We start from the raw sequence: 22,285 nt of genomic DNA on the forward strand, positions 1-22,285 counted from the left end.
CCCACATGTCCTCTGAGCAGTGGAAGGACAGACAGATAGAAGGAATAAGGGCTCCAGGCTTAGCTCCACAGCAGAGGAGGAAAGGTCAGTAGTTCCCATCATTCCACATCAATTTTCCTTCCTTCATCCAGCAACTGTGAACACACGCAGCTGTACTGGAGGCCCTGTACCCAGGCTCAGTCTCCCCGATCGCTGAACCCCTCCCCTCCGTGCTCCAGGGGACAGCGAGGAGGACAGGTGGCGATACAGGGATGTGTGTCGACAAAACATCAACTATCGCAGCAGGGATTTCATAACAATTTCTTTAGCAATTGAGTCCTTTCTTCCAAAGAAATCTTTGCAGGAGGCAAAGAAGGCTATTTCGGTCACTGGCAACCCCATCCTCTGGCTGCCCCGCACCCACCTTGGGGCCAGCCGTGACCCCTCTTTCTCCTGCCGGCTCTGCCTGTGACTACATCCAGAGCCCGCCCACTGCTGCCCAGCCCAGGCCCCCGGGCCCCGGCCAGCCCAGCTCCTTCCCTGGCTCACAGCAGCGTCCTGCCCTCTGCGCACGTTCGCGCCTTCTGTTTGGTGTCCAGGCTCCTGCCCCGCCCACGGGGGTCGCCTGTGTGGACCACGCAGCCGAGTCCAGCGGGGAGCCAGCAGGAGCCTGGAGAGAGCAGGCGCACCCCAGGCCGGCCCAGCACTACCACTCCTCTTCGCGGGCTGCCCCCGCATGGCTTCCTCCCTGCACTAGTCAGGACTTTACAGAGAGCCAGAACCGGTTGGGTGTGTGCAGCAAGGGAAACAGATTCATTACAGGGGAGGCGCTCTCACGACTGTGGGCCGACCAAGCCTCGGGCTGTGTACCCGGGGACGTGGAGAGCGGTGGTGTCACTGGGGCCCAAAGACCTGACAGCTGGAGACCTCCGAGAGCCGCCATGTTTCAATTCAAGTCCAAAGGAAGGAAAAAGCGATGTCCCAGCTGAAAGGCTGTCAGGCAGCCGTCTGTCTTACTTGCAGGAGGGGTCACCCTTTGTTCCATTGACACCCTCAACTGACTGGACGTGGCCCACTCACACCAGGGAGGGCAAAGTCTATAGATTATTTATTTATTTACTTTTCTTCTGCTTCTTTGTTTTTTTTGCCACACTGCACGGCGTGTTCCCTGACTAGGGATTGAACCCGTGCCCCCTGCAGTGGGAAAGCAGAGTTTTAACTACTGGGCTAACAGGGATGTCCCAAGTCTATAGCTTGATAGACTATAGACTCTTCATCTCATCCAGAGCGCACCTCATGGTCACAGCCAGCATGATGTTTGACCAAACATTTGGTGCCTGTGGCCCAGTCAAGTTGACACGTGGAATTGACCATCACACCCCCTTAGACTCCAGGAGTAACTGCTTCCTCCCCATGACGTGGAAGGAAGTTACAGCTCAGCTGCTCCTAAGCCCTGGGTTACTCTGTGTGCCGTCTCCATTCGTACGTTTGAAAAGAAACTTTTCCCCAATGATCCCATTATGAGTGTCCCGCCTGTTTCCTGCAGGGCCTCTGACAGCTGGCCTCCCGACTCTGCCCTTACCCCTCTTCCGTCCATTCTAAACCCAGCCGCTGAGAGTCCTTTATTTATTTTTATTTATTTATTTATTTTGGCTGTGTTGTGTCTTCGTTTCTGTGCGAGGGCTTTCTCCAGTTGTGGCAAGTGGGGGCCACTCTTCATCGCGGTGCGCGGGCCTCTCACCGTCGCGGCCTCTCTTGTTGCGGAGCACAGGCTCCAGACGCGCAGGCTCAGTAGCTGTGGCTCACGGGCCCAGTTGCTCCGCCGCATGTGGGATCCTCCCAGACCAGGGCTCAAACCCGCGTCCCCTGCATCGGCAGGCAGACTCTCAACCACTGCGCCGCCAGGGAAGCCCCCGAGAGTCCTTTTAAAGTCAGCCCACGACGCTCGCTCAGAAGCCCCAGCGGCTGCCCGCCTCACTGAGAGTAAAAGCCAAAGCTTTTACTTTGGGAGGAGGTGAGGGTGAGGGCTCTTCCTCCCCTCCCTTCCAGGGCCTCCGAGGAGCCCCCCAGGGCTCTTGCCCGGCCTGGAAACCACCGGGCAGCCACGCAGGGGCATCCGTCTCCCCCTCATCTTCCAATGAGCCAGAGGATGTCACGGATACCTGCACCCACTCAGAGCAGCGTGACCCGCAGTTACCACGAGCTGGAAGGACCTGAGTGCCCGTCGACAGATGATGGAGAAACACAGTGTGCTCTTTGCACGCAGTGGAAGGTGACTCAGCCTTAAAAAGGAAGGAGATTCTGACACCTGCTACGCCCTGGATGGACCTGAGGACACTGTGCTCGATGAAATAAGCCCATCACAGAGGACAGGTGCTGCGTGAGTCCACTTATATGAGGTCCCTGGAGGAGGTAAAAAATCATAGAGAATCAGGAGGGTGAGGCCAGGGGCTGGGGGAGGGGACGGAGCTTCAGTTTTATAAGATGTAGGGTTCTGGAGACGGTCGCACAATGATGTGAATGTACTTAACTGTATTGAACTGTACACTTAGAAATGATTAAGGTGGTAAATTTTATGTTATGTGGGTTTTTTTTTTAAATCACAATTTTTTAAAAAGTAGGGGGACAGGGAGAGGGATCTGCAGCTGCCCTGGGCAGAGCCAGAGTCTGGCCCCCTGCTCGGTCCCCCAGAGACTGCGTCTCATTTTAAAACACCCACTGCTGCAAAGTGCTAGTCTGGCTTCTCGAGACTGAGGGGAGAGTAAGTGCTCAGATTCCCAATGCGTTCAATCACGCGCAGCCAGTCCTCTCTCAACCTGGGAGGAGGGGCGGAGAGGCAAGGCCAGGACGCTGTGTGTCTAGCTCACAGCGCCTCCTCTAGTCCCACAGGCATCCTCCCTACCGGTCACCGGAAACGCAGCTGGGATACAGGCGACAGCGTCAGCCTAGATTTGCTGGTGCCTTCGCCGCAGGACACCAGCTCCCCGACTTCTGCCTGCAGAGTCTCAGGCCCCTGGAAGCCCGGGGCAGGGGGCGTGGGCTCATTACAGGCTGGCCAGGCCCCTTGGGGACCTGCTGGGTCTATCAGTACCTGGAAGAGGACAGTTGGAGGAAATGAGTGTGCTTGGGAGGGGTGGGGGAGGAGGCCCGAGGGGCCTGGGGAGCTGGGGGACTTGTGGTAAAGCACTTGGTGAATTTCCACGCTCTCTCAGCCCCAGGAACAGCGCGCAAGGGAAAGTTCAAGCTACCAGCCAGCGAGTCCCTGCCCTGACCCACAAGTGAGGGCTTGCTCTGAGCCAGGCCGCGTCCCCCATCTGACAGGCTGTGGGTGGGACATGGGGCATTGGCAACGTGACATGGTCCAGGCCAGAGGCCAAGCAGCACCCGCGGGGACAGGACAGAACAGCAGCTTCACTGTGGGGACACAGAGGGAACCCAAAGGCTCTGTCCTCCAGGCTAAGGTCAAGTGTTGACCAAGGGGGCTTGGAGTGGCAGCTCGGGGAGGGGCTCCGAAGGTGCCTGTAACTGGAGGCGGGGCTCAGGGCAGAGGCTCCCTTGCAGGCTCAGGCTGGGCTGGGGTGTGGCGTCCTTGCAGGCTGCCTAAGGCCCCATCCCACGGCAGATGGCCTGGATCAGAACAGGGTTTGCATTTGCTCAGCCTGGTGAGTCCCAGATCTGCCCGTGAGGGGCCATCCAAGTGACTGTGGCCAGGAAAGGACACAGTGGCCCTGAGAGCTGGGGCCACTGCACTGGATTTAATAGGAAGGCAGGACTCATTTGTAATTAGCCTGTAATTACCCTTTTAAATAAGATAAATGTTTTCCTTGCAATCTTATTTATATGAGTCATTTGTTTAGCAAACTTTATAGGCAATAAGAGCTCAGGCTCTGGTGTCCAGGCTCTGGGTCTGAACTCTAGCTCTATTTCTTCCTCATTCTGTTGTCCAGGGCACCCCGTTTTTATTGACTGTGGAACAGATATGACATTTCCTGTCTGCGTCCGGCAGGGGTGTATTCAGTGCAAGTAACAGGAAGCCCACCTAACAAATGAGGACTTGTCAGCACAGAGCCAAGGTCTGGGTGTTCCCTCTCTCCACCTTTCCCTCATTTGCACGCTGCGTTCATCCTCATGCCTGTCACCTCACTGCCACAAGATGGCTGCTGCCCTTCCAGACATCATGCCTGAGTTCAAGGCAGGGGAAAGAAGAAGGGCCTTGCCAGATGCTGCTGTTCTTTTTTTTTTTTAGCAGGAAGGCAGTCTCCCAGGAATCTCACTGGCCCCCTCTGCTGGCAGATTAAGCTCTGGCCCACTGGCCAGAAGTGAGATGCACAGTTACCAGGAGCTGCAAGGTAGGCTGGAGAGATGGGAGGGGGATGGCCCCACCCCCTCTAACGAGTCCTGGTGTCTCGCCGGGGCTGGGCATTGTTAGCAAGGAAGAGCAGGGGCTGGGTGTCGCGGGCAGCACGCCTACCTCGTGCCCTGAGTACGGATGAGATCCTGCCTAAGTTCTCAGCTCACAACTTGGCACTCAGAAACGTTCCCTATTATTAGTCACAAGTAAGTTCTCTTCCTGTGCAAGGATTGATGGGCAAATCTCTACTCCCAGGACACCTTCAGGGGAGTTGGTGTGCCCCTCTTCTTCAGAGGAGGAAACACAGGTAGGCCAGGAAGGGCAGGGAGGATGTCATTCACTGGCCGGCGACCTCCAGTGGGATGTCCCGGGTCTTGCCTCGGGGCGGGGTGGGCTGGAGTTCCAGTCCACGATGCCCTTGAGCGCCTCAGAGGACTGGGGAAGGGGCCCCTAGCTCTGCCTTGGGAACAGAGTCACAGAAGTTCAAGTGGGAAACGAGAGGCGAGCCCCTCGGTTTTTTTCACTCTCAGTTCCCAGACAGGACGAGGCAGTGGTGGCTGCCCTGCGGGGCTGGGAGCCTGGGACGGTGTGCAGTGCGTCCCCACTCACTGACCGTGCTGGGCAGCGCCCACTCACCACTCGGCCCTGTGGCCCCCCCGGCCCTCCCCGTCCTGTCACTGTCCTCCCCCCAGTCGCCCACGAAGGAGGGGCGGGCCACTGAGAAGCACGTGTGGCAGCAGCATCCCCGGGGGACGTCTGTGCACTCCTCCGCCAGCATCAGCAGCTGTGCTGAGCTGCGGCGTGAGTGGTGGAGGTGAGCGAACACAGGCAGCTCCTGGCACTGGGGGAGCCTCGTGGCAGTTCAGGGAAGCACAGCTGGAGGCTCATCGCCTAAGCCTAAGCGCTGCCCTCATTTCCCGGCAGCGGAGGGGAGAGCACGGGGGCAGGAGGCAGAGGGCGCCGGGGCCTCTGGCACCAGGTGCTGGCAGGCTCACTTGGCCGTCGCCACTGGCCTCTGGGTCCCTCGGTCTCTGTCCTTCTGCCTCACAGCCTTGACCTCTCCCCTCGTGGGGCCTCTGCCGGTGCCCCGGGGAAGCCACATTCCTGTAGCTTTGCCTGCGAGCCGTCCCCGGGCCCCTCCTCACTTTCCCACCCTGCTCCCCCCTCCCCATTTCTCTGCTCATTTTCTCTTCCTGTTCTACCGTTTCTCGAGCCCCTGCCATGCACCGGCTCTGAGCGGGCTGGGGCTCAGGGCCACCAGGATGACGGTGGTTTCTGCCCCTGGGGAAGCCCACGGGCTGCCGAGGAGGCAGACACAAGAGAACCTTCCGACCTGCGGGGAGTGTGGGTCCCCAGGGCTGCAGCAGGTGCCCCGGCCTTTGCCCCGGCTCTGGGCCCCGTGAAGGAGGACGAGTCTGACAGCAGCCTGAGAGTCCCCAACACTGTGGGCCCCAGGTCCTAGGAGTAGAAGGTAGACTCTTCCTGGCCTGCATCTTCAGGGAGCTGTCAGAGGAGCATCCTAAGTATGCCAAGGGTGTGGGAAAGGAGTGGGTCACAGTTAGTGCTTTGGGCTGAAAGTAACAGGAAAACCTCTACGCAGCTGACTTAGATAATGACAATTCAGTATCTCACATAGGAAGTCTAGGTGGTTCCAGGGTTGATTAACACAGCAGCTGAAGGGTGTCACCAAACATCCCATTTCCTCCATTTTTTTCCCTGGAATCCTCAGTATTTGGGGCTGTCCTCAAGCTAGCTCCCCTCATGGTCACAGGATGGCTGCCACTGTTCCAGGCATTGCACTCAGATCTTTGAGGAGAAGGGGCACTGATTTTACCTGTGCTTCTCTCATCCATGAGGACCCCTCACTGTAGACATCACCTAGCAGACTCCTTCATTCTGCAGTGGCCAGACTGCACTCTATGCCCACGCCTGAAGGACTTGCAGCCATGACCAGCTTGAACCAATCACAACTCCCCTCCTGGCTGTGGCCGGGCCCACCTCCCCCAAGAAAGTGGTGGCAGAAAGTGTCCCCCAAACCTGAGGCCTGCTGGAACCGGGGGTGGGGGGACGGCAGTTGTGTGATCAACCAGCACGGTGTGCAGCGGGCTGTCTCTGGCCAGTGAATGTCCCCTTCAGGGTTTCAGGACGGTCTGGGCGCAGCCAGTCCGCAAGGAAGCTGCAGAGCATCAGCGGGTGGGGAGCGGCGTGGCCTCCGCCCGCCCGCGCTTCCCTGGCGCCCACGCGGCTCGTCCCCCGAGGCCCGTCGGCAGTTTGCTCCGTCGCTTCCCTCCCAGTGAGATCTTCCTGCGACCCCGGCCCAGGGCAGCCCTCACAGCACCTGCTGGAGGCATCCTCCTCAGCGTCTCTGCTGGACGTATGTAGTTCACTTGTCTCTCTTGCTAATTATCCATCTTCTCGCGGGAGGAATACTGTTTGCTTTCCTCGCTATTCCCAGAGCCTAGATCAGTACCGGCATACAGTAAGTGCTCAATCAATCCTCCTCCCTGGTGGCAGATCAGAATCCCCCGGGGAGCCTGCAGGAAAAGCAGGTCCCTAGGCCGCCTCCCAGGCCTGCGGATCCAGGTCTCACGTTGTGGGCCCAGCGCCTGGAGCCCCTCCTCGGCTGTCCTGCACAGACGTGGGAAAGTCACTCAGGAGAGGGAAGCAGGTGGTCAGCCGGGGACCGGGTTCTGCACAGTCCTCCAGTGTGAGGACAAAGGCGTCCCCTGTACCGAGCACCTTCCGTCCCCAGCAGTGTCATCCAGTGCGACACAGGGGTGACCGCGCGGGGAGCGCAGGGAACGGGGACAAACAGTCACATGGTGGAGAGTCAAGAGTGACTAGAAACGGCAGATTCGACGTGTGGACGGCACAGGAGGAGGAGTGAAGACAGCCCTAGTGGGAAGAAGGGAGGTTTATAACACGAGAGCCCTGACGTAAATTAAAAATATATGCCCGGGGCTTGGCGGATTTCTTAAAACACAAAAAGCACTAATTGTAAGAGAAAAATTAATAACTTAGGCTTCATGAAGATTAAGAGCATTTATAATTGTGTCAAAACGCACCATTAGAAGATTGAAAGGCAATGGCCCACTGAGAAGGCGTGGTTCTCTTTCCAGTAAGAGAGACTCCACGGGGACACATAGCGGATGAAGACAAATCCACACTGAAAAATGGGCTAGAAAGTGCTCGGGCGCGTCCCCAAGACCACACGTGAGTGGCCAGGACCACACATGCAGCATCCGTGCTCCACACCTGGGGTCACCTGGGAAACACAGACTAGACCACCAGACACCGTGCACCCCGCCAGAGGGGACCTGTTAGAACTGGCTGTGCTGCTGGCGGGGAGGGTCACAGGGCATGACCTGCAGCCCATCGGGGGGCCTGCTTCCCTGCGACCCCTCCGTCCACGGGGACAAGCCCAGACGTGCGCCAGGAGCCGTGCACAGAAATGTTCACGGCAGCCCTGGCCACATGCCCTCAAAGGCTCACCTATGGGCTTCCCTGGTGGCGCAGTGGTTGAGAGTCCGCCTGCTGATGCAGGGGACATGGGTTCATGCCCCGGTCTGGGAAGATCCCACATGCCGCGGAGCGGCTGGGCCCGTGAGCCATGGCCGCTGCGCCTGCGTGTCCGGAGCCTGTGCTCCGCAACGGGAGAGGCCACAACAGTGAGAGGCCCGCGTACCGCAAAAAAAAAAAAAAAAAAAAAAAAAAAAGGCTCACCTATGCCTGTGAAATTCGGGAAAGGAATCTACCATGACAGGAGTCAGAAGCCTGGGCTCTCCGGGGGCTGACTTTGGTGGAGGCCGGACAGGACATGTTCTACAGCTCAGCCTGGCGGGGGTCACCACACGCGCCCAGACATGCACGTACAGGTGTGTGTAAGGCTCACTGAGCCGTCCGCTGAAGTCTGCACGGTGGATGTGTACATGTGACAGCTCCACGCAAGTGAAACACATTCACGCGCACAGAACAACACGTGCTTTGGAAGCACACGTGCAAACAGTAGGGCCCACGTCGGCTCAACGGAAGGGCTGCGGGTCGTTGGGAAGGAAGGGACTGGACTTGGGGTCAGGACAGGCACAGGGAGAGATGACCAGAATGAGAAGCGCTCTTGTTCAAACCGATAATGGAGGGTTATACACACTAAGGCGTACGACTAATTAGCCCAAGACAGGGACTGAGAGAGAAATTGTGAAAATAAAGGTCTCAGCTAAGAACTCCCGGCCCCCGGTCAGCAGTGCTCACCTTGGTGTCCGAGGAGGAACCCTTCTGCGTGAGTCAGGCCACCAGTGGCAACTCTTGGTCTGGGAGGGCCCCCTGACTTGTGGTGTTTCGGGAACATAGTGGTTTGGGTTGAACTGTGTCCCCGCAGATGTGTATGCTGAAGCCCTAACCCCCAGGAATTGGGAATGTGACCTCATTTGGAGCTCGGGTCTTGCTGGAGCAGGGAGGGCCCTAATCCCACACGACAGGTGTCCTTACGAAGGGGACATTGGAGGCAGAGGCAGGTATCCCACGTGAGGGTGGATCAGAGCCGGGGCGATGCTTCTGAGCACCGAGGAGCCCTGCCGATGGCCAGAAACCGCGGGGGGTGAGCAGGGGCGCAGACCAGGCTCTTCCTCGCGGCCCCCAGAAGGAACCAGCCCTGCCGGCATCGCGGTCTGACATCTGGCCTCCAGACCACAGGACAATGCATCTCTGTTGTTTAAGCCTGTGGTGCTTTGCTCTGCGGCCCAAGGAACCCGGTGCAGGCGGGCCACCAGGGTCTGAATCCCTCCCTCTGGGTCCTGGACCCTCCCCGCTAATGGGAGGGAGTCAAGGATGACGGCCCCACTGGGCGGGAGGTGGCTTGAGTTGAAGGGTGGGGACACCCGGGGGTGGATTTTGGAAGGGGTGTGGGGTGACTGCGGGGCACCCCCCGGGGCAGCACGGGTCAGGGAGACATGGCAGGGCGATCAGGGCAGGTAGGCAGTTAGGAAGGATACCAGGGGGCAGGTGAAGGGGGCCGGTGCACGCACACGTGTGTGCATGCGTGCGTGTGCACCCGTGTGCATGTCCTGAGGAGACTGAGAAGTTACAGGGAAACACAGGGAGAGGCACCAGCAGGGAAACTGGTCCTCTGAGAACCCCGGGCCCCTTCCCTCCCTTCCTTCCCGGGCTTGCTGGGAACCTTCCTTAATTAATGCCTGTAAAGCGCTTTGCTCAAGCGGCAACAGCGGCTTTATAAATAAACCCAGACTTGGGAAGGTTGACTAATGCCTGAGCCCTTGGGGGAGGGGAGCGTGGTGCGAGGCTGGGGGAGGGGCGGCAGAGAAGCTGAGGCCCGGGCCCTGGTCCACGGAGCCCGACGAGCCCCAGGCCTGTGTCTGCAGCAGTACAATCAAGGAGGATCTGCGTCTTCACGCTCCTCTGCCATCCGCGCCTCTGGCCAAGGTCACAGCGTGGGCTGCAGCTCAGCTCCAAGAGGCTTGGGGGAAGCGGGCGGGGGCCACGTGGCCAGCCTGGCCCACAACAGTGACGTGGCCACCGGGACACTGGCTCCCGAGGGAGGCCCAGGAAAGGCACGCCACTTGCCCAGTGACCCCGCGGAGGCAACACAGACGGCAAAGCCACTCAGTGTCCTTCGAAGACCCCTGTCCTGGGCGTGGAGGCAGAGGAAGCGGTGGCCATTTCACACCCTGCAACAGCCTGGCCGGCTTTGGTGGTGGCCTTCCCTGCACTTACATCTTAACCAGAAAGGAAGGACCTCAAAGGACAAAGGAAGCTGGCTGTCAGGGCTGGAAGTTCAACCCCTTCGATGACAAGGAGGCTGTAGCTAGGGCCTGGCTTACGTTCCACACGGCAGGCGTGCCCCGGAGCCGGGCCCCGAGGTGCCACTCACCCACAGCCCGACTTCCTTCGGGCCGAGCCCAGGCCGCCTCCTGCGTGGCTTGGGTACCCGGGGACTCGGGCGGGGACGCAGGTGGGGACCACCCCTCCCACGGGCCCAGGATGCCCGCCTCCGGGCCTCTGGCCGGCGCGGTTACTAACAGCTCATGCTCAGAGCAGCCTGGTTTGGGTGACTGCTTACGTGGTCACCCTGCTGACGGGCACCTGGGTGGCACGAGGATGAGGCCGGAGGCCCAGGACCCTTGGTCTCAGGTCGGAAAGGACCTCTGTCCAACGCAAAAGCCATCCCAGAGGCTCTGGGCTTCAGCTGATGTCGTGCTGAGTGGAGAGGTTCACTCTGCCCCCGGGGGTGGGGTGTGAGGGAGAGAAGGGAGGTACCCCAGGGCCTGTGAGAAAAGGGCCCGCACCCCAAGTCAGGGGCGGTCCCCACCGGGCCAACTCTCATGCACAAAACGGCCGCAGCGGCGCCTGGGTCTCAGGCTTTCTGGGCCTGGAACAGCAAAGAGCTCCCCAGGGTGAGGCGCTACCTTCTGTTAGCAAGTCCACCACCCCGCGTCTTCTCGCTGGGGACGCGGACGTGCAGAGCGGGGAGAGGCCGTGTAGCCGGTCTCCTGGGCCCTGCTCCGTCCTCCGCCGCTCTGGCTCTGGGTGCTCACGTCGGGCAGGTCCCGCCGGCAGCCGGAGAAGCGGGGGGCGGTCCCTGGCCGCTCGCCACCCCATTTCAATCTGTTCCGCCAGGCGCACATCTGCGGGGCCCAGTGCGAAGTGCTGCTGCCTCCCTCGGGAGGACCCGGGGTGGGGGGGGGGGGTGACAGCTGGGTGGGCGGGGCCGGGCTCGCCAGGGGGCCCGTCTGGGAAACACGCAGAGACACAGCCGCTCTGCCCGAGGAGGGGGAGCCCTCAGGAGAGACTCTGCTGAAAGCCACACACCGACCCCCAGGGACACAAGAGGCGGACGTCACGGAGCATCAGGATCTGACCCCGGAGGCGTCAGTCTGGGCCCAGGGCACCCAGGACCTCACTCCTGAGACTGACCCTGTTCTGCCGGCATCAGCGCCCCGGGGTGGGGGGCCGGGTTTGGGAAGTACAGGTACCAGCACGGGCTCTCGTTCCCCCAGCCCGGGCCAGCCTGCGATCGCGGCCACACTGCCCCTGCGTGCCAGCCCCTTGGGCAGCTCGGCGGGTGGGGACGGAACACTGCCTCTGAGTGGACGGAGGGAGGGGCAGCCGCGGGAAGGAACCAACTCTGAGCTTCAGGCGTCAGTGCCGAGCCTGGCAGGTTTCGGGGAGGGACACACGAGATGCGGCCTCGAGTTGGGAGAGCGGTGCTGGGCGCGGGGCTGAGTAGGCGCCACCTGCTCTTGTTAGTATGTTATTATCACTAACTCCCAGCACTTGCTCACCGAGCCTCATTGTCCCCTTCGCCCGAGCCAGGAAGCAGCCCTGGCGGCTCCGTCACGACTCATCCACACGTGAGCAATAACCAGGTCTTACGGACTTTGCTTCCTAAATATTTCTTCAATCCGCATCCTCTCTCTGTGTTTAAATCTCAGCTTCCATTGCCTTGGACCAGGCCCTGGTCCTTCGGAGGGGCCTCCGCTGCCCATCTTCTCCCCGAGTCCCCCCCCCAACGCCCTGGGCTGGGCCTCTCGCCGGCAGTGCGGCCTGTCCTCAGCGTGTCAGGCATGGGTTTCCCGCGGCGCCAGTTTCTTAGCCTCTGGGCACACAGGGCCGACTGACACGTACACGGCAGGGAATGAAACTTAAGGAGCTTACAACCCTGGAAAGCGCAGTGGGCACAACATAGAAAAGAGATTTCTGCACGGATTTACGGCAGAGCCAGAAAGGCAACCAAGACGGGCTGGGAGGCCCCACCCCAGCTGCCGGCGCGAAGGGCACACCCAGGCCGCCATCCGGCAGGAGACGCCACCGCGGACACTGGCGGGCTCTGCCCCAGCGAGGACTTCCCTGTTCCCAGGACAGACACGGGGAATGGCTTTTCCCCGGAGCTTACAGTCGAGGGAGGACACAGGGGCTGGGAGGAGAGCCCAGATCTCCTTGACCCCGAGGGCTCGTCATCAGAGAAGACGCGGAGCGTGGCCGCCTGGGTGCCGCCCTGGCCCGTGGAGCCGGTAGATGTTTTGTGCTGAGAAACGCCGCCGCGCCAGGCATCGCCTCCCAGCCAGGTGTCGGGTTACGTCTTCCAGACTCGCCTGTGGGCGCAACTGGCTGGGACCTCGTCCTCCAGGCCCGGGGCCCCGCGGCCCAGCACCCTGAGCTGGGAGGTCCCGCCACCCGCTCCAGTGTCCGTCCAGCACCTGCCGACCTCAGGGAAGCCCCACCTTGACTTGTACCCAGGAGGTTGGTGCTCCCAGCCTTTTAGGCTCTGGCTCACACCTGCCAGTCCCCCACCTCTCTCTTGCGTCTAGAACATTCTCTACTTCCTCCCCGCTGTGCCCCCAGTTACCTGGCCCAGGAGGCCGGCTGTGCCCCTGCCCAGAGCCGCCGCCAGGGGAACGGCCGGCCGTGCTCTGCTTTCAGCCGCCCCGCGGTGTTTTAAGACCACAATCTACACACACGGGTTTCATTTGTGTGCTTCTCTCAAGGCCCTGTTAGGAGGCATTACTCATAACCCAGTTTGGTGGAAATCTATTGCGATGCTCAAGGTTGAGTTAAATGTACCAAGTATTTGTAACCGCCCCTCTCCCCCCGCTAATTGTACGAGAGGTGGTGCTGAGGATTTGAAACCTGAAAACCAAGCATTCAGCGACATGCCGGGGAGATGCACCCCTCTGTAGCCAGGCGACTTTCCACGATGCAGAGCTGCTCCCGCCTGCCGGCTGCAGATGACACATGTGGCCTCAAAGAGGGCTCCAAGCTCCAAAGCCTGGAAGCACCTGATTTCTTTGAAAAGAGAGAAGGAGGAACGGCTCTGAACGGAGCAGCAGGTGGAAAGGCAGGTGGCTCTTTTGTTGGCGGGAGTGAGCAGCTGGGCTGTGGAGACATCGTGCCCCACGCTGTACCCGCGGAGGGGGGTGGGGTCAGTCCTACGCTCCTCCCCCGCCTGCGTCTGGGTGATATCCTGCCGGACACGTGCGGCCTGGCATTCAGAGGCCTGGACCTGACGTGACAGCTCCCGTCCCTGGGGCCACACACCAGGGACACCGGTCTTCACGGTGTCCGCTGATGTGTCCTCTGGCTGGGGCCAGTCAGTGGCTGGAACTTCCTCTGCAGGACGTGTGTCCTCCGACGTGCACTTCCCCTTCAGGAGAAGAGACCGCAGTCCTGCCCGTCCTGGGCCAGGACCCGCGGGCCGTGCCCAGGGTCTGGGGAAGAAGGGACACCTGGGATGCAAGCAATGTGGCACCCAGGCTGGAGTCTCCGCCAGCCGCCTGGGGAAGGGGTGGGTGGGAGTCGCAGGGTCGGGGCACGGGAGGTTCCTGAGGGTGCTGACGAGGGTTCTCACGCTCTGAATGGGGAGATGAGAGCACGTGTCTTTGCAGGGACCGTCCAGGACTGTAGGGCCTAACAGCACCTCCTCCTCCGACGGCGGGCGAGGCCCTGGGTTACGTGGACTGACGTGTGTGTCTTGAGGAGCTCAGGGCGCCTCCCTTGGGGGGAAGGGGTGAGGCGCACTGGCCCCCATCATGCATAAAGGAGTGAGGGAGAAGAGGGTGCAGCGGCATCCTGTGGGCGGCAGGCGAGGGCGCTCCGGCCGCCACGGGCCTCACCCCAGCGGGACCCCGTCGGGCAGGGTGGAGCCTGTGCCTCTCAGCCCGAGGAGCCATTGCCCTACATGGCTTCCATCTAATCCCTGCGAGGACCCGAGAGCTGCGCACTGCTTTCATTTACAGATGGAAGAACAGCATCTCAGACGAGGTCCCTGGTGCAGGACGTGAGGGCAAGTCCGCCTGACCGAGGCCCCGTGTTCTGTCCCTGCACCAGGCAGAACCGACTTCAGTCACTTCTCCAGGGTTGAAATCCAGTGCCCGGGATAACGCTGCTCAGGGACCCATCCCAGGCTTCCTTCCCCTTGGAATTCAATTGGCTTCAAGCTGCTGCCGGAAGCCAGCGACACGGAGGAGGGCGTCCAGGATGGTCTCAGAATTTGGGGTGAGGTGGGAAAAGGAAGCGAGTTTACATGTGAGATCTAGTCCTGGGTGCTTGGATAACCCTGCAATCCATTTCCAGGACCCTCCAGAGAAAGGTCTTTGGACAAAGCAGCTCTCACCTGCTTCCCACACAGAGGAAACCAGCTCTTCATCTCCGAGCCCTTTGAAAGGGGGCTCGGCCTTTGGTCTGAACAAACTGCGCCTGTCACTTTTAAAGTGGTTCATTCCAGTGAAGGATGGAGAATTTGTTTTCAAAACAGACCACTGTGGTGCTGACCTAGAAAGGCCCAGTGACGCCTGCGGTGTGGGTCTGACCACACCGGGCACGGGGGGGTCCCTCCAGCCACAGCGCATAGCCACCTTTTCACAGTAGGTGCTGCAACTGGGATTTCTATTTTATTTATATAACAATCAAGTAAAGGAATACATATTTCAGGAACTAGCCACTTGCTACCACAAATACATGAGAAGAATTTGCAGTGGGATTCATTTCTCCCCGGCTGGAGAAGCCGCCCTGAACGTGTAATTCAGATCGAAGACGTGCCGCGGGTTTTAAAGGTCGCCCGCGGTCTGGGAGACGGTGGAGTTTGCTCCGGTTTGAGCGTGTGCCGCCGAGGTGAGCGTCACCAACGCAGGGCAACAGGGCCGTGTGTCTCCCCTTGCCCCACACTCCCCGTAAGAGCCCTGAAACGCTGCACACGCGATGACGAGCTTCAGGGGTTCTGTGGTCTGTCAGGGTGTGAGGCGCTATAGGAGACGGAGGAGCAGAGGGAGGCGTCCCTTCCTGACTCAGGAGGGAACCGCAGCCCCGCACCCCGGCCTCAGGGCGGCCCCCGCAAGGTGGGCCGGGCCCTCCTCGAAGGGAAGGCGCCCTTCTGCGGGCGGGCGGAGGGGCGGCGCTCCCCCGCAGGCCCTTGCCTGGTTATGCGCCTACCCCAGGTCTGAGCTTCCAGTTCACCTCTGGGCATCAGAAGCTGTGAGGAAACCTCCTTCCCTGCCTCCTTTGTGACCCCTAAAAGGAGAACGAGGCCCAGCTCCTGTGTGGGCCTCTAGGGATCCTTTTATGGTCCAGGAATAAACAGGGCTATAGAAACACAAAGCTCACTTTATCTCCAGCGCGCAGCAGGGACCAATTCCAGGGCGACTCAACCCGGGGGAGGGCTGGGGGGAGAGCAGGCCCTCGTCTCTGTGAACACGAGTCGTCAGTCCGCTCCACGACCTCAAGAATCCTTGCTGTCATGCCCGCACTCCACTGCCTCCCCACAGAGGCTTAAGGACCGGCCTTAAAATCTTCTCTGACCTTCCTCTCAGCACGTTTTGCTGAAAATGATGAAACGTTCCTTCGGAAGCAGGCAGGCTTCTGCCGGAAGGAGCGGACAAGACGCGGTGTTGCTGGGAATCTGGGCCATCTGTGGACCCCTAAACAACTCCCCCCCTGGAAACTGGCGAGAAGGACCTTTAGAGATCATTTCCCTTCGAAGGTCCAATGGATGTTTACAAAGGAAAGGTTTACTTTGTCTGGAAGAGGCTGGCGAGGCGCGTCAGTGGTCACGGGCTGACACCGCCACCTGGCGGTCGGCACGTTCTCCGAGTTCCAGAAATAACCGGGGCTGCTAATAAGAAAGAAACCACGTTCCCAGAACACCCCTTCCCACAGAGAGAGAGCTCATCTAGAAACGGCCCAGTACATGTAAGAAAAAATCATTTAAGCTGGGTATTTACCGTGTGATATGAGCAAAGGACTTTTCCTACCCACGCAATTCTTGGTACCAGGTGCATTGAAGAATGTAATGAAAAAACTGCGTGACTGAAAAAAGCCTGAAGCATTTTATTTCATATAAGACATACTTTAAAAAAAAGGCAGAAACATTTAGGGAAACAGCATGTGACCTGAAAGGACCTCGAGCCGAAGGCCCTGGAGATCAGTCTTGAAATGTTTTGCTTTCACAGAGTCTTTTTCACGGCCGCTTGTGTCATGCTGAAGAGATAAGCTTCGTAGATTATATTTAAGAAGTTGTCGTCATTCTGGAAAACACAAATCAAAAGCCCCAGGGGAGGTGACTTGGCCGGCAGAAACAGAGGCCTTCTGTCTTGGGGCTGAACGGGCACCTTGACCCTAAGATGCTCCTCCCCACCTGTGCGGCCCACGGAGGCTAGTTTTTAAGCTGAACAGTCAGTGGGGCTGCAGGCCAGGCCAGAAGGGTCAGCTGCCGGTCCTCGGTGGCCAGCCCGGGACACGGCAGGTGCTCGTGGCCTGCAGCTCAGGCGGGCACCAGCCTCGGGGCAGCACGGAGCGGGCCGGCTCCCGAGAAGCCTGGCCTCCTGTGAGGAGAGACCTGGGGCCCCTGGGAGGCTGCACGGGGAGGACGTAACCCAGCTCAGTCCTCTGAGCCTGGCTGGGAGGTCCCTGATGGCTCTGAGAGGCCCCCGAGTCGCCCACAAGGGGTGCCTTCGTTGTTGGGTGGAAGTTAAGACTTCCCTGGCAACGTGCTTGGCTGGTACCCTGCCAGAGCCAGTGCATCTCCACCCCCCTGCACCACCCCCGTTAGCTACGGAGAGCTCTGGCCTTGGCAAGCCGGCAGCGGTGAGACTGCAGGCTCTGGGCCCCTCCTGCCACTCTCGGGCCGAGGGAACCACGGTTCCATTGGCGGTTTTCTCTGTCTCTGATGTTGGAGACGCGGCTCCCTCCCACCCCGTCCTTTATCGCCCTGGCGCGGTTCACACTCCCGCTTGGCCTGGAGCCAGGCTACCCCGGCTTTCCTGCAAAGTCTCCGAGCAAGAGCCTGTGTCCTAACAGCAGGCAGAGAGCAAAGCCGCATGCCTAAGTGGCTCCCAGCAGCTCGTGGGGAAGATGCCGAAAGCACGGGGAACGTGAAGCGCAGGCCGCGTGGAGGGAACGGACGTCTGGTCTCTAACGGGCGAGGTCCAGGGGCTGCTCCGGACTTTAGGGGTCCCCACGACTGCACAGAGATCTTTGGAACAGTGTTATTAAGTGGAAGAAGCCAGAAAAATGTGGAACTTTTTACATTCAAGTTTTTTGTTTATTGCTCACAGAACAGGAGCTTACAGATGCCCTACCTAAGTCCTCAAGAACTTCTCATGAATGGCTTCTAGAAAAGGTGGAAAAGACCCTTCTTTATGAATTAGTCAGGTGTGGTCACTTCTCGTCTGTGTTTAGCAGATTGCTACCCTGCTTTCACACTCAGATGCTGATTTCTGTCCCCATTCCATTCCTTCTCTCTAAAATACGTTACCTTTAAAGAAACATTCTTACCAACGGCGACTACTGTCTTTTTGAGTAGGATGAGACAGAGCAAAAGTGCTGGCCGCTCTCAAGGTCGCCTGACACTCAAGCAAAAACCTTACGGACTGTCTGCGAAAAAGATACCTGAGTACGTGAGCTGGGGTGTCTGCGGTCCGTCTGGGTGAGCGCGCTGCACTGTGCAAGGCCTGTCTCGCGTTCGGGGTGGGCTCTGCCACCTCCCGGCCCCGTCGTGCAGTGGGAAGGGGCACGGCAGCCAGGCTGCAGCCCCAGCTCTGCTCTTTACTGGCTGGTGACCTCAGGCCAGTCCCTCAGCCTCGGCGTCCTGGTGTCTAACACCATGCCCGGCCCAGAGCTCTGTACAAGCGTCATCGCCCTTATTACTACATAGGGGCACGAGGAAGCCATCCCAGCCTGTCCTCACTGGCAGGCTTCAAGGTCATCTATAAAACATGCTGTGGTCGTCACAGCCATTCCTGCCGCCCCAGCTGCATCCTGCCCGAGTAGCGGCCTGGGCGCTGCCGCGGGCTCAGGGCAGCCCTCCCCTCCACTCCCCTCTGGCTCCCGACGGCCCCACAGACCCGGGACCCTCCCAGGGGCGGCTTCACCTCCTCCTCTTCTGCCGGGTGGCACTTGAAGTCACAACGCCCAGAGCCACGCTGAGTGTCTGAAACGCACCCAGAAGCGCAGGTCTCGGGGTGAGCTGCCGACCTTGGGGAGCAGGAGGCGGGCACAGGCACCAGCAGGGCAGCAGGCCGCTGGGAAAGGCCTACGAGGAGGGAGGCGGCGCCCTCCTACCTGGATGAGGTGCAGCAGGGCCTCCTGGAGCTGCGGCTTGGTCAGGGCACTGCCCGGCGTCCTGGGGGGCTCCGGCGTCCACAGGGGCAGGAGGGGGCCGCTGGGGGTGGCCGCCGGGTCCTGGCTTCCCGGGGGCAAGAGCCCGCTGCCCCTCTCTGGCGGTGGGGCCCAGGGGGGCTGCGCGAACACCAGTGGCGACATGAGCGGAGATGGGCCTGCGGCGGGCGGGGCGCGCCGGGGCGAGAGGACCTGCAGGTGGGAAACGGGCCGACGGGCAGGTGGGTGAGGGCGGCTCGCGCACGGGGCGGGTGCAGAGAACGCAGAGGACACAGCGGGTTCAGTGTTAACCATCCAGGGCCGAGGGCGACGGGAGGCCAGCCTCCATCTGCACGCTCCTCCCTCCTGGGCACCGGCGGCCGGCGCCTGCTGTCCTGACTAAGCTCCCCACGGCAGGCAAAGCTCGCGCTCTGAGCAGCACCTCCTTTCTCCGGCTTCCTGTCATCGCCTGGGGATGCACGCCAGGTCCCCAGCTTTTCCACCGGGGCTGTCCGTCTGCGTCCCTCCCGGCTGTGGCCCCGAGTTTCCGCCGTAAGGGACCCACCGGTGGCCGCCTGCCCCCTTGCCTGGTGCGGCGGGGCGTGCAGGCGGTGGGGTCACCGTCCACCCCACCTCCTGACTCTCCGTGCTCGGGTCTCGGGGGCAGCCCTGGGGCCACTCCTGCAGGCGTGCAGGTGGCCCGTCTGTCTGGGCGGGTCTGTCCACCTCTCTTGGCCAGCAGGCCTAAAACCAGGGGTCCCAATAGTGTTTCCAGTTGTGCAGGTGACATCTGACCCACCTGACGCTTACAGCCACCTCCCACTTGTCCCCAGCTCAGGTGAGAGGGAAGAGCGCTACTGTTAGCCTCCCGAAGCCCAGGGGCTCATGAGAACCGGCACAGGGCCAGCCACGAGGAGCTGCTGTGGTTTCAGAAGCTCCCTGGGCGTCGTCTTGGGCACAGAGTAGCCTGGAGGAAGGCAGGTGGTCTGCTTAACTGTCCCTGTGCGCTGTCGCGAGGGGCAGTGGCTTCGTGGGCAGTCAGAGGAGCACCGCGGCCCTGCAGCCCGCGAGCACTGGAAGGGGACCTGCCTGCAGAGGCGGATGGCCAATGACTAGCCCCGATTTCCTAGGGTCCCATCTAAATCCTCAGGGGCAAAAGCAGAAGAAGGGGGGCACTGTGACAGTGAAGTGAGGATGAGGGCGGGGAACAGCCATGTCTCCAGAGCGGCAGGAACTCAGATCTGAGATTTTCATCAGTAACAGGCAAGAACACTCGGACGCACCGTCTTACATACATGAAGACTGTGCTCCACACCGATGGTCTCTGTTCCAGAAAGGGAGCGATTTCTGAGGCACTGTCGTAAGCTACTTGCCAAAACACGACAGAAGGACAACGTCATAAATAGGGAGAACTTCCTAATTTTTAAACCCAATGCATTTTCAGTGAATTTGTACCAATCCAAATGGAAAAAAAAAATCTGTCAGATCTCCGGATGTTACCCACAGGCAGTGAAAAAATGGAAAAGCTTTCGGTTTTCTCACGGTTCTAAGTTATTAGTGACTATAGAGAACCATCTTCCCTGGGGGGACAGAACATTTCTAAGAATTACAACACTTCCCCTCTCTGGCAACCGGTGTGTATGTCGCGGGCCGGGAGACAGCCTTCTGCCTCTCCGGACCCTCATTAAGCTACACCTGCTCGGACAGACAAGGAGGCTGCACCTTCCGGGGTCGGTGGCCAGCTTTTCTGCGGGCCTCAAGCGCCCACGGGCCGCGGCGTCCGCAGGGGCGGGGCACGCAGTCCGCGCTTGTAAGCCCGGCCTGGATAATGAACGCACAACGACTTACTGTGGACCGAAATCACCAGACGAGGTCAGGTGTCTGGCATCCCCGGAATGATTTCAAATGATTTCAGACCCTAGGTTTCCGAGGTCAAAGATTTGGGTTTTTCCCACGGCCACGTCAAACCTCGTCGCACGAAGGTTTAACTGTAGGAATGAAGCCTCTGAAGGGAGGAGCTCCCAGATTGCTGGGCCGAGGCCAGACTCCCTTCCAGGCAGGAGGCGAAGGCGGGACGCGATGCGCAGACCGGACGGGGCTGAGGCCCGCGTCCCCGCGCCCTGGCAGCACCTCCCAGCCGGCAGCCGCCTACCTGAAGGAGGGGAGCCTGCTGCTCCGCGCTGGGGGTCTGGTCCCTCCAGGACTCCAGGGGGTTCCGTGCTCCAGCGCTCGGGGTGGCCACGGGGAACTTGGCCGCCAGGGCTGGGCGGCCGGGCGCCGGCAACTGCCGCTCCTGTTGCACCGCCTGGAGCTTCCACAGCAGCTCCCGCGGGGAGACCTCGCTGAGCCCCAGGGGCTGACGGCCGGGCCCAGGGCCGGGGGGCGCTGGCCTCGGGAGTGCCCGGGGCCCCGGCGTCTCGGCCGAGGCGTCTGATGCCGGCGCCCCAGGGATGCTCTGGAGCTGGTCCGGCGGGTTCTGAGTCCTGGGGGCACCGTGCACGCGGCGGGAGACCTCGGGGCCGCGGGGAGACCCTGGCCGGGCGGCGTCTCTACAGGGCCGGCTCTCGGGCAGCTCTGCCAGCGGCTGCAGGTCCGCGATCCCGACCAGGAGCTTCTGAATGGCGGGACAGAGCTGCTTCTCGACCGGGGACGAGCATCTTCGGGGTTCCTCGTAGGACAGGGAGCGGACGACCCCCTGCCGAAGCGGAAGCTTCTCTTGCTGCTGCTGGTGGAGGGTCTTTGGCGGCCCCGTGGCTTCGTGACACGTAGCTTTGTCCAGCTTCCTGAAGAGGGCCGTCAAGGACAGGTGTTGGGGCTCAGGGTCTAAGGTCTGGAACAAATAACCACGTGTGAAAGTGGGGCCACGTGTAATTTGGTTATATGGGGGCAGTGATGATGTCTTACCTACCCGATGATGTCTTCTATTTACAGAGTCAATTAGAAAGGATGAAGAAGCTTAGTGATGACAAACTCTACACACGTGGGACCTGCTTTTTAATGTCAAAAATTTTCACTGCCTTCTCCCTCCCACCCCCAGGACGGCTGTTATATGATCAGTATCTGCTGATTGATACACAGACACATGGTCCCTGCTGGGTCTGGGGTTCACAGGCTGGGGACCCGTGTGGCACAAGCTACAGACACTGAAAGGCAAACGGTCTCCTCAACAGGAAGTCCATCCATCCCTGCAAAGTACAGGCAGACACTGAGGATTCGCAGAAACGTGAGCATTTCGGAACTCCTGGTAGTATTCCACAGAATTGTAGAAATTGAGGGCTGGAAAGAAACCTACGTCATTTAGTCTAACTTGATCCTTCCAACTACGTAACGGTAGCGATAACAACCGTCAGATGCGTGACACCCCAATCCCTGCCCCCCCTGCGCCGCCCTGGCTGGTAACCAACCCGCTTCCTTCCCGCCCTGTGTCATCCAGCATTTCCCTGCCGCTTTCTGTCTTGCTGGGCTAAGCAAACATCAGATTCTCCTAAAGTCAACATATTCCGGTTTCTCTCTTAAAATAAAAAATGTCCATGAAAAGCAAACTTATAACAGAAGCTAAAAGATAATTAGAAAAGACTTATTTTTTACAAAATTCAATATAAGACTTGCATTAGCCAGTCTTTATGTTTTTGGTGTCCATGTTCATTTTTTTTTTTTTTTTTTGCGGTACACGGGCCTCTCACTGTTGTGGCCTCTCCCGCTGCGGAACACAGGCTCCGGACGCGCAGGCTCAGCGGCCATGGCTCACGGGCCCAGCCGCTCTGCGGCATGTGGGATCTTCCCGGACCGGGGCACGAACCCGTGTCCCCTGCATCGGCAGGCGGACTCTCAACCACTGCGCCACCAGGGAAGCCC

General features: G+C 60.0%; 2 protein-coding genes across 2 annotated transcripts in view; both read right to left on the bottom strand.

Moving 5' to 3' along the window:
* The window catches only part of CACNA2D4 (calcium voltage-gated channel auxiliary subunit alpha2delta 4), a gene marked incomplete at its 5' end in the record, with an annotated part of 98,433 nt that extends 86,298 nt beyond the window's left edge, over positions 1-12,135 (bottom strand). Inside the window, 6 exons of the mRNA XM_079937530.1 lie at positions 2,909-3,070; positions 4,944-5,124; positions 10,215-10,342; positions 10,879-11,073; positions 11,317-11,425; positions 12,098-12,135. Of these exons, the coding sequence (XP_079793656.1) occupies positions 2,909-3,070; positions 4,944-5,124; positions 10,215-10,342; positions 10,879-11,073; positions 11,317-11,425; positions 12,098-12,135 (813 nt within the window). The remainder of the gene's footprint in view (positions 1-2,908; positions 3,071-4,943; positions 5,125-10,214; positions 10,343-10,878; positions 11,074-11,316; positions 11,426-12,097) is intronic.
* A 3,775-nt stretch (positions 12,136-15,910) lies between these two features.
* DCP1B (decapping mRNA 1B) overlaps positions 15,911-22,285 on the bottom strand; it is a 50,806-nt gene continuing 44,431 nt past the window's right edge. Inside the window, exons 7-9 of the mRNA XM_079938601.1 lie at positions 20,583-21,260; positions 18,395-18,643; positions 15,911-16,359 (exon numbers count right to left, since the gene is read on the bottom strand). Coding sequence (XP_079794727.1) covers positions 16,279-16,359; positions 18,395-18,643; positions 20,583-21,260 — 1,008 coding nt within the window. The 3' untranslated portion in view covers positions 15,911-16,278. The remainder of the gene's footprint in view (positions 16,360-18,394; positions 18,644-20,582; positions 21,261-22,285) is intronic.

Source organism: Stenella coeruleoalba (genome assembly GCF_951394435.1).
Source record: "Stenella coeruleoalba genome assembly, chromosome: 11".
NCBI classification, from domain to species: domain Eukaryota; kingdom Metazoa; phylum Chordata; class Mammalia; order Artiodactyla; family Delphinidae; genus Stenella; species Stenella coeruleoalba.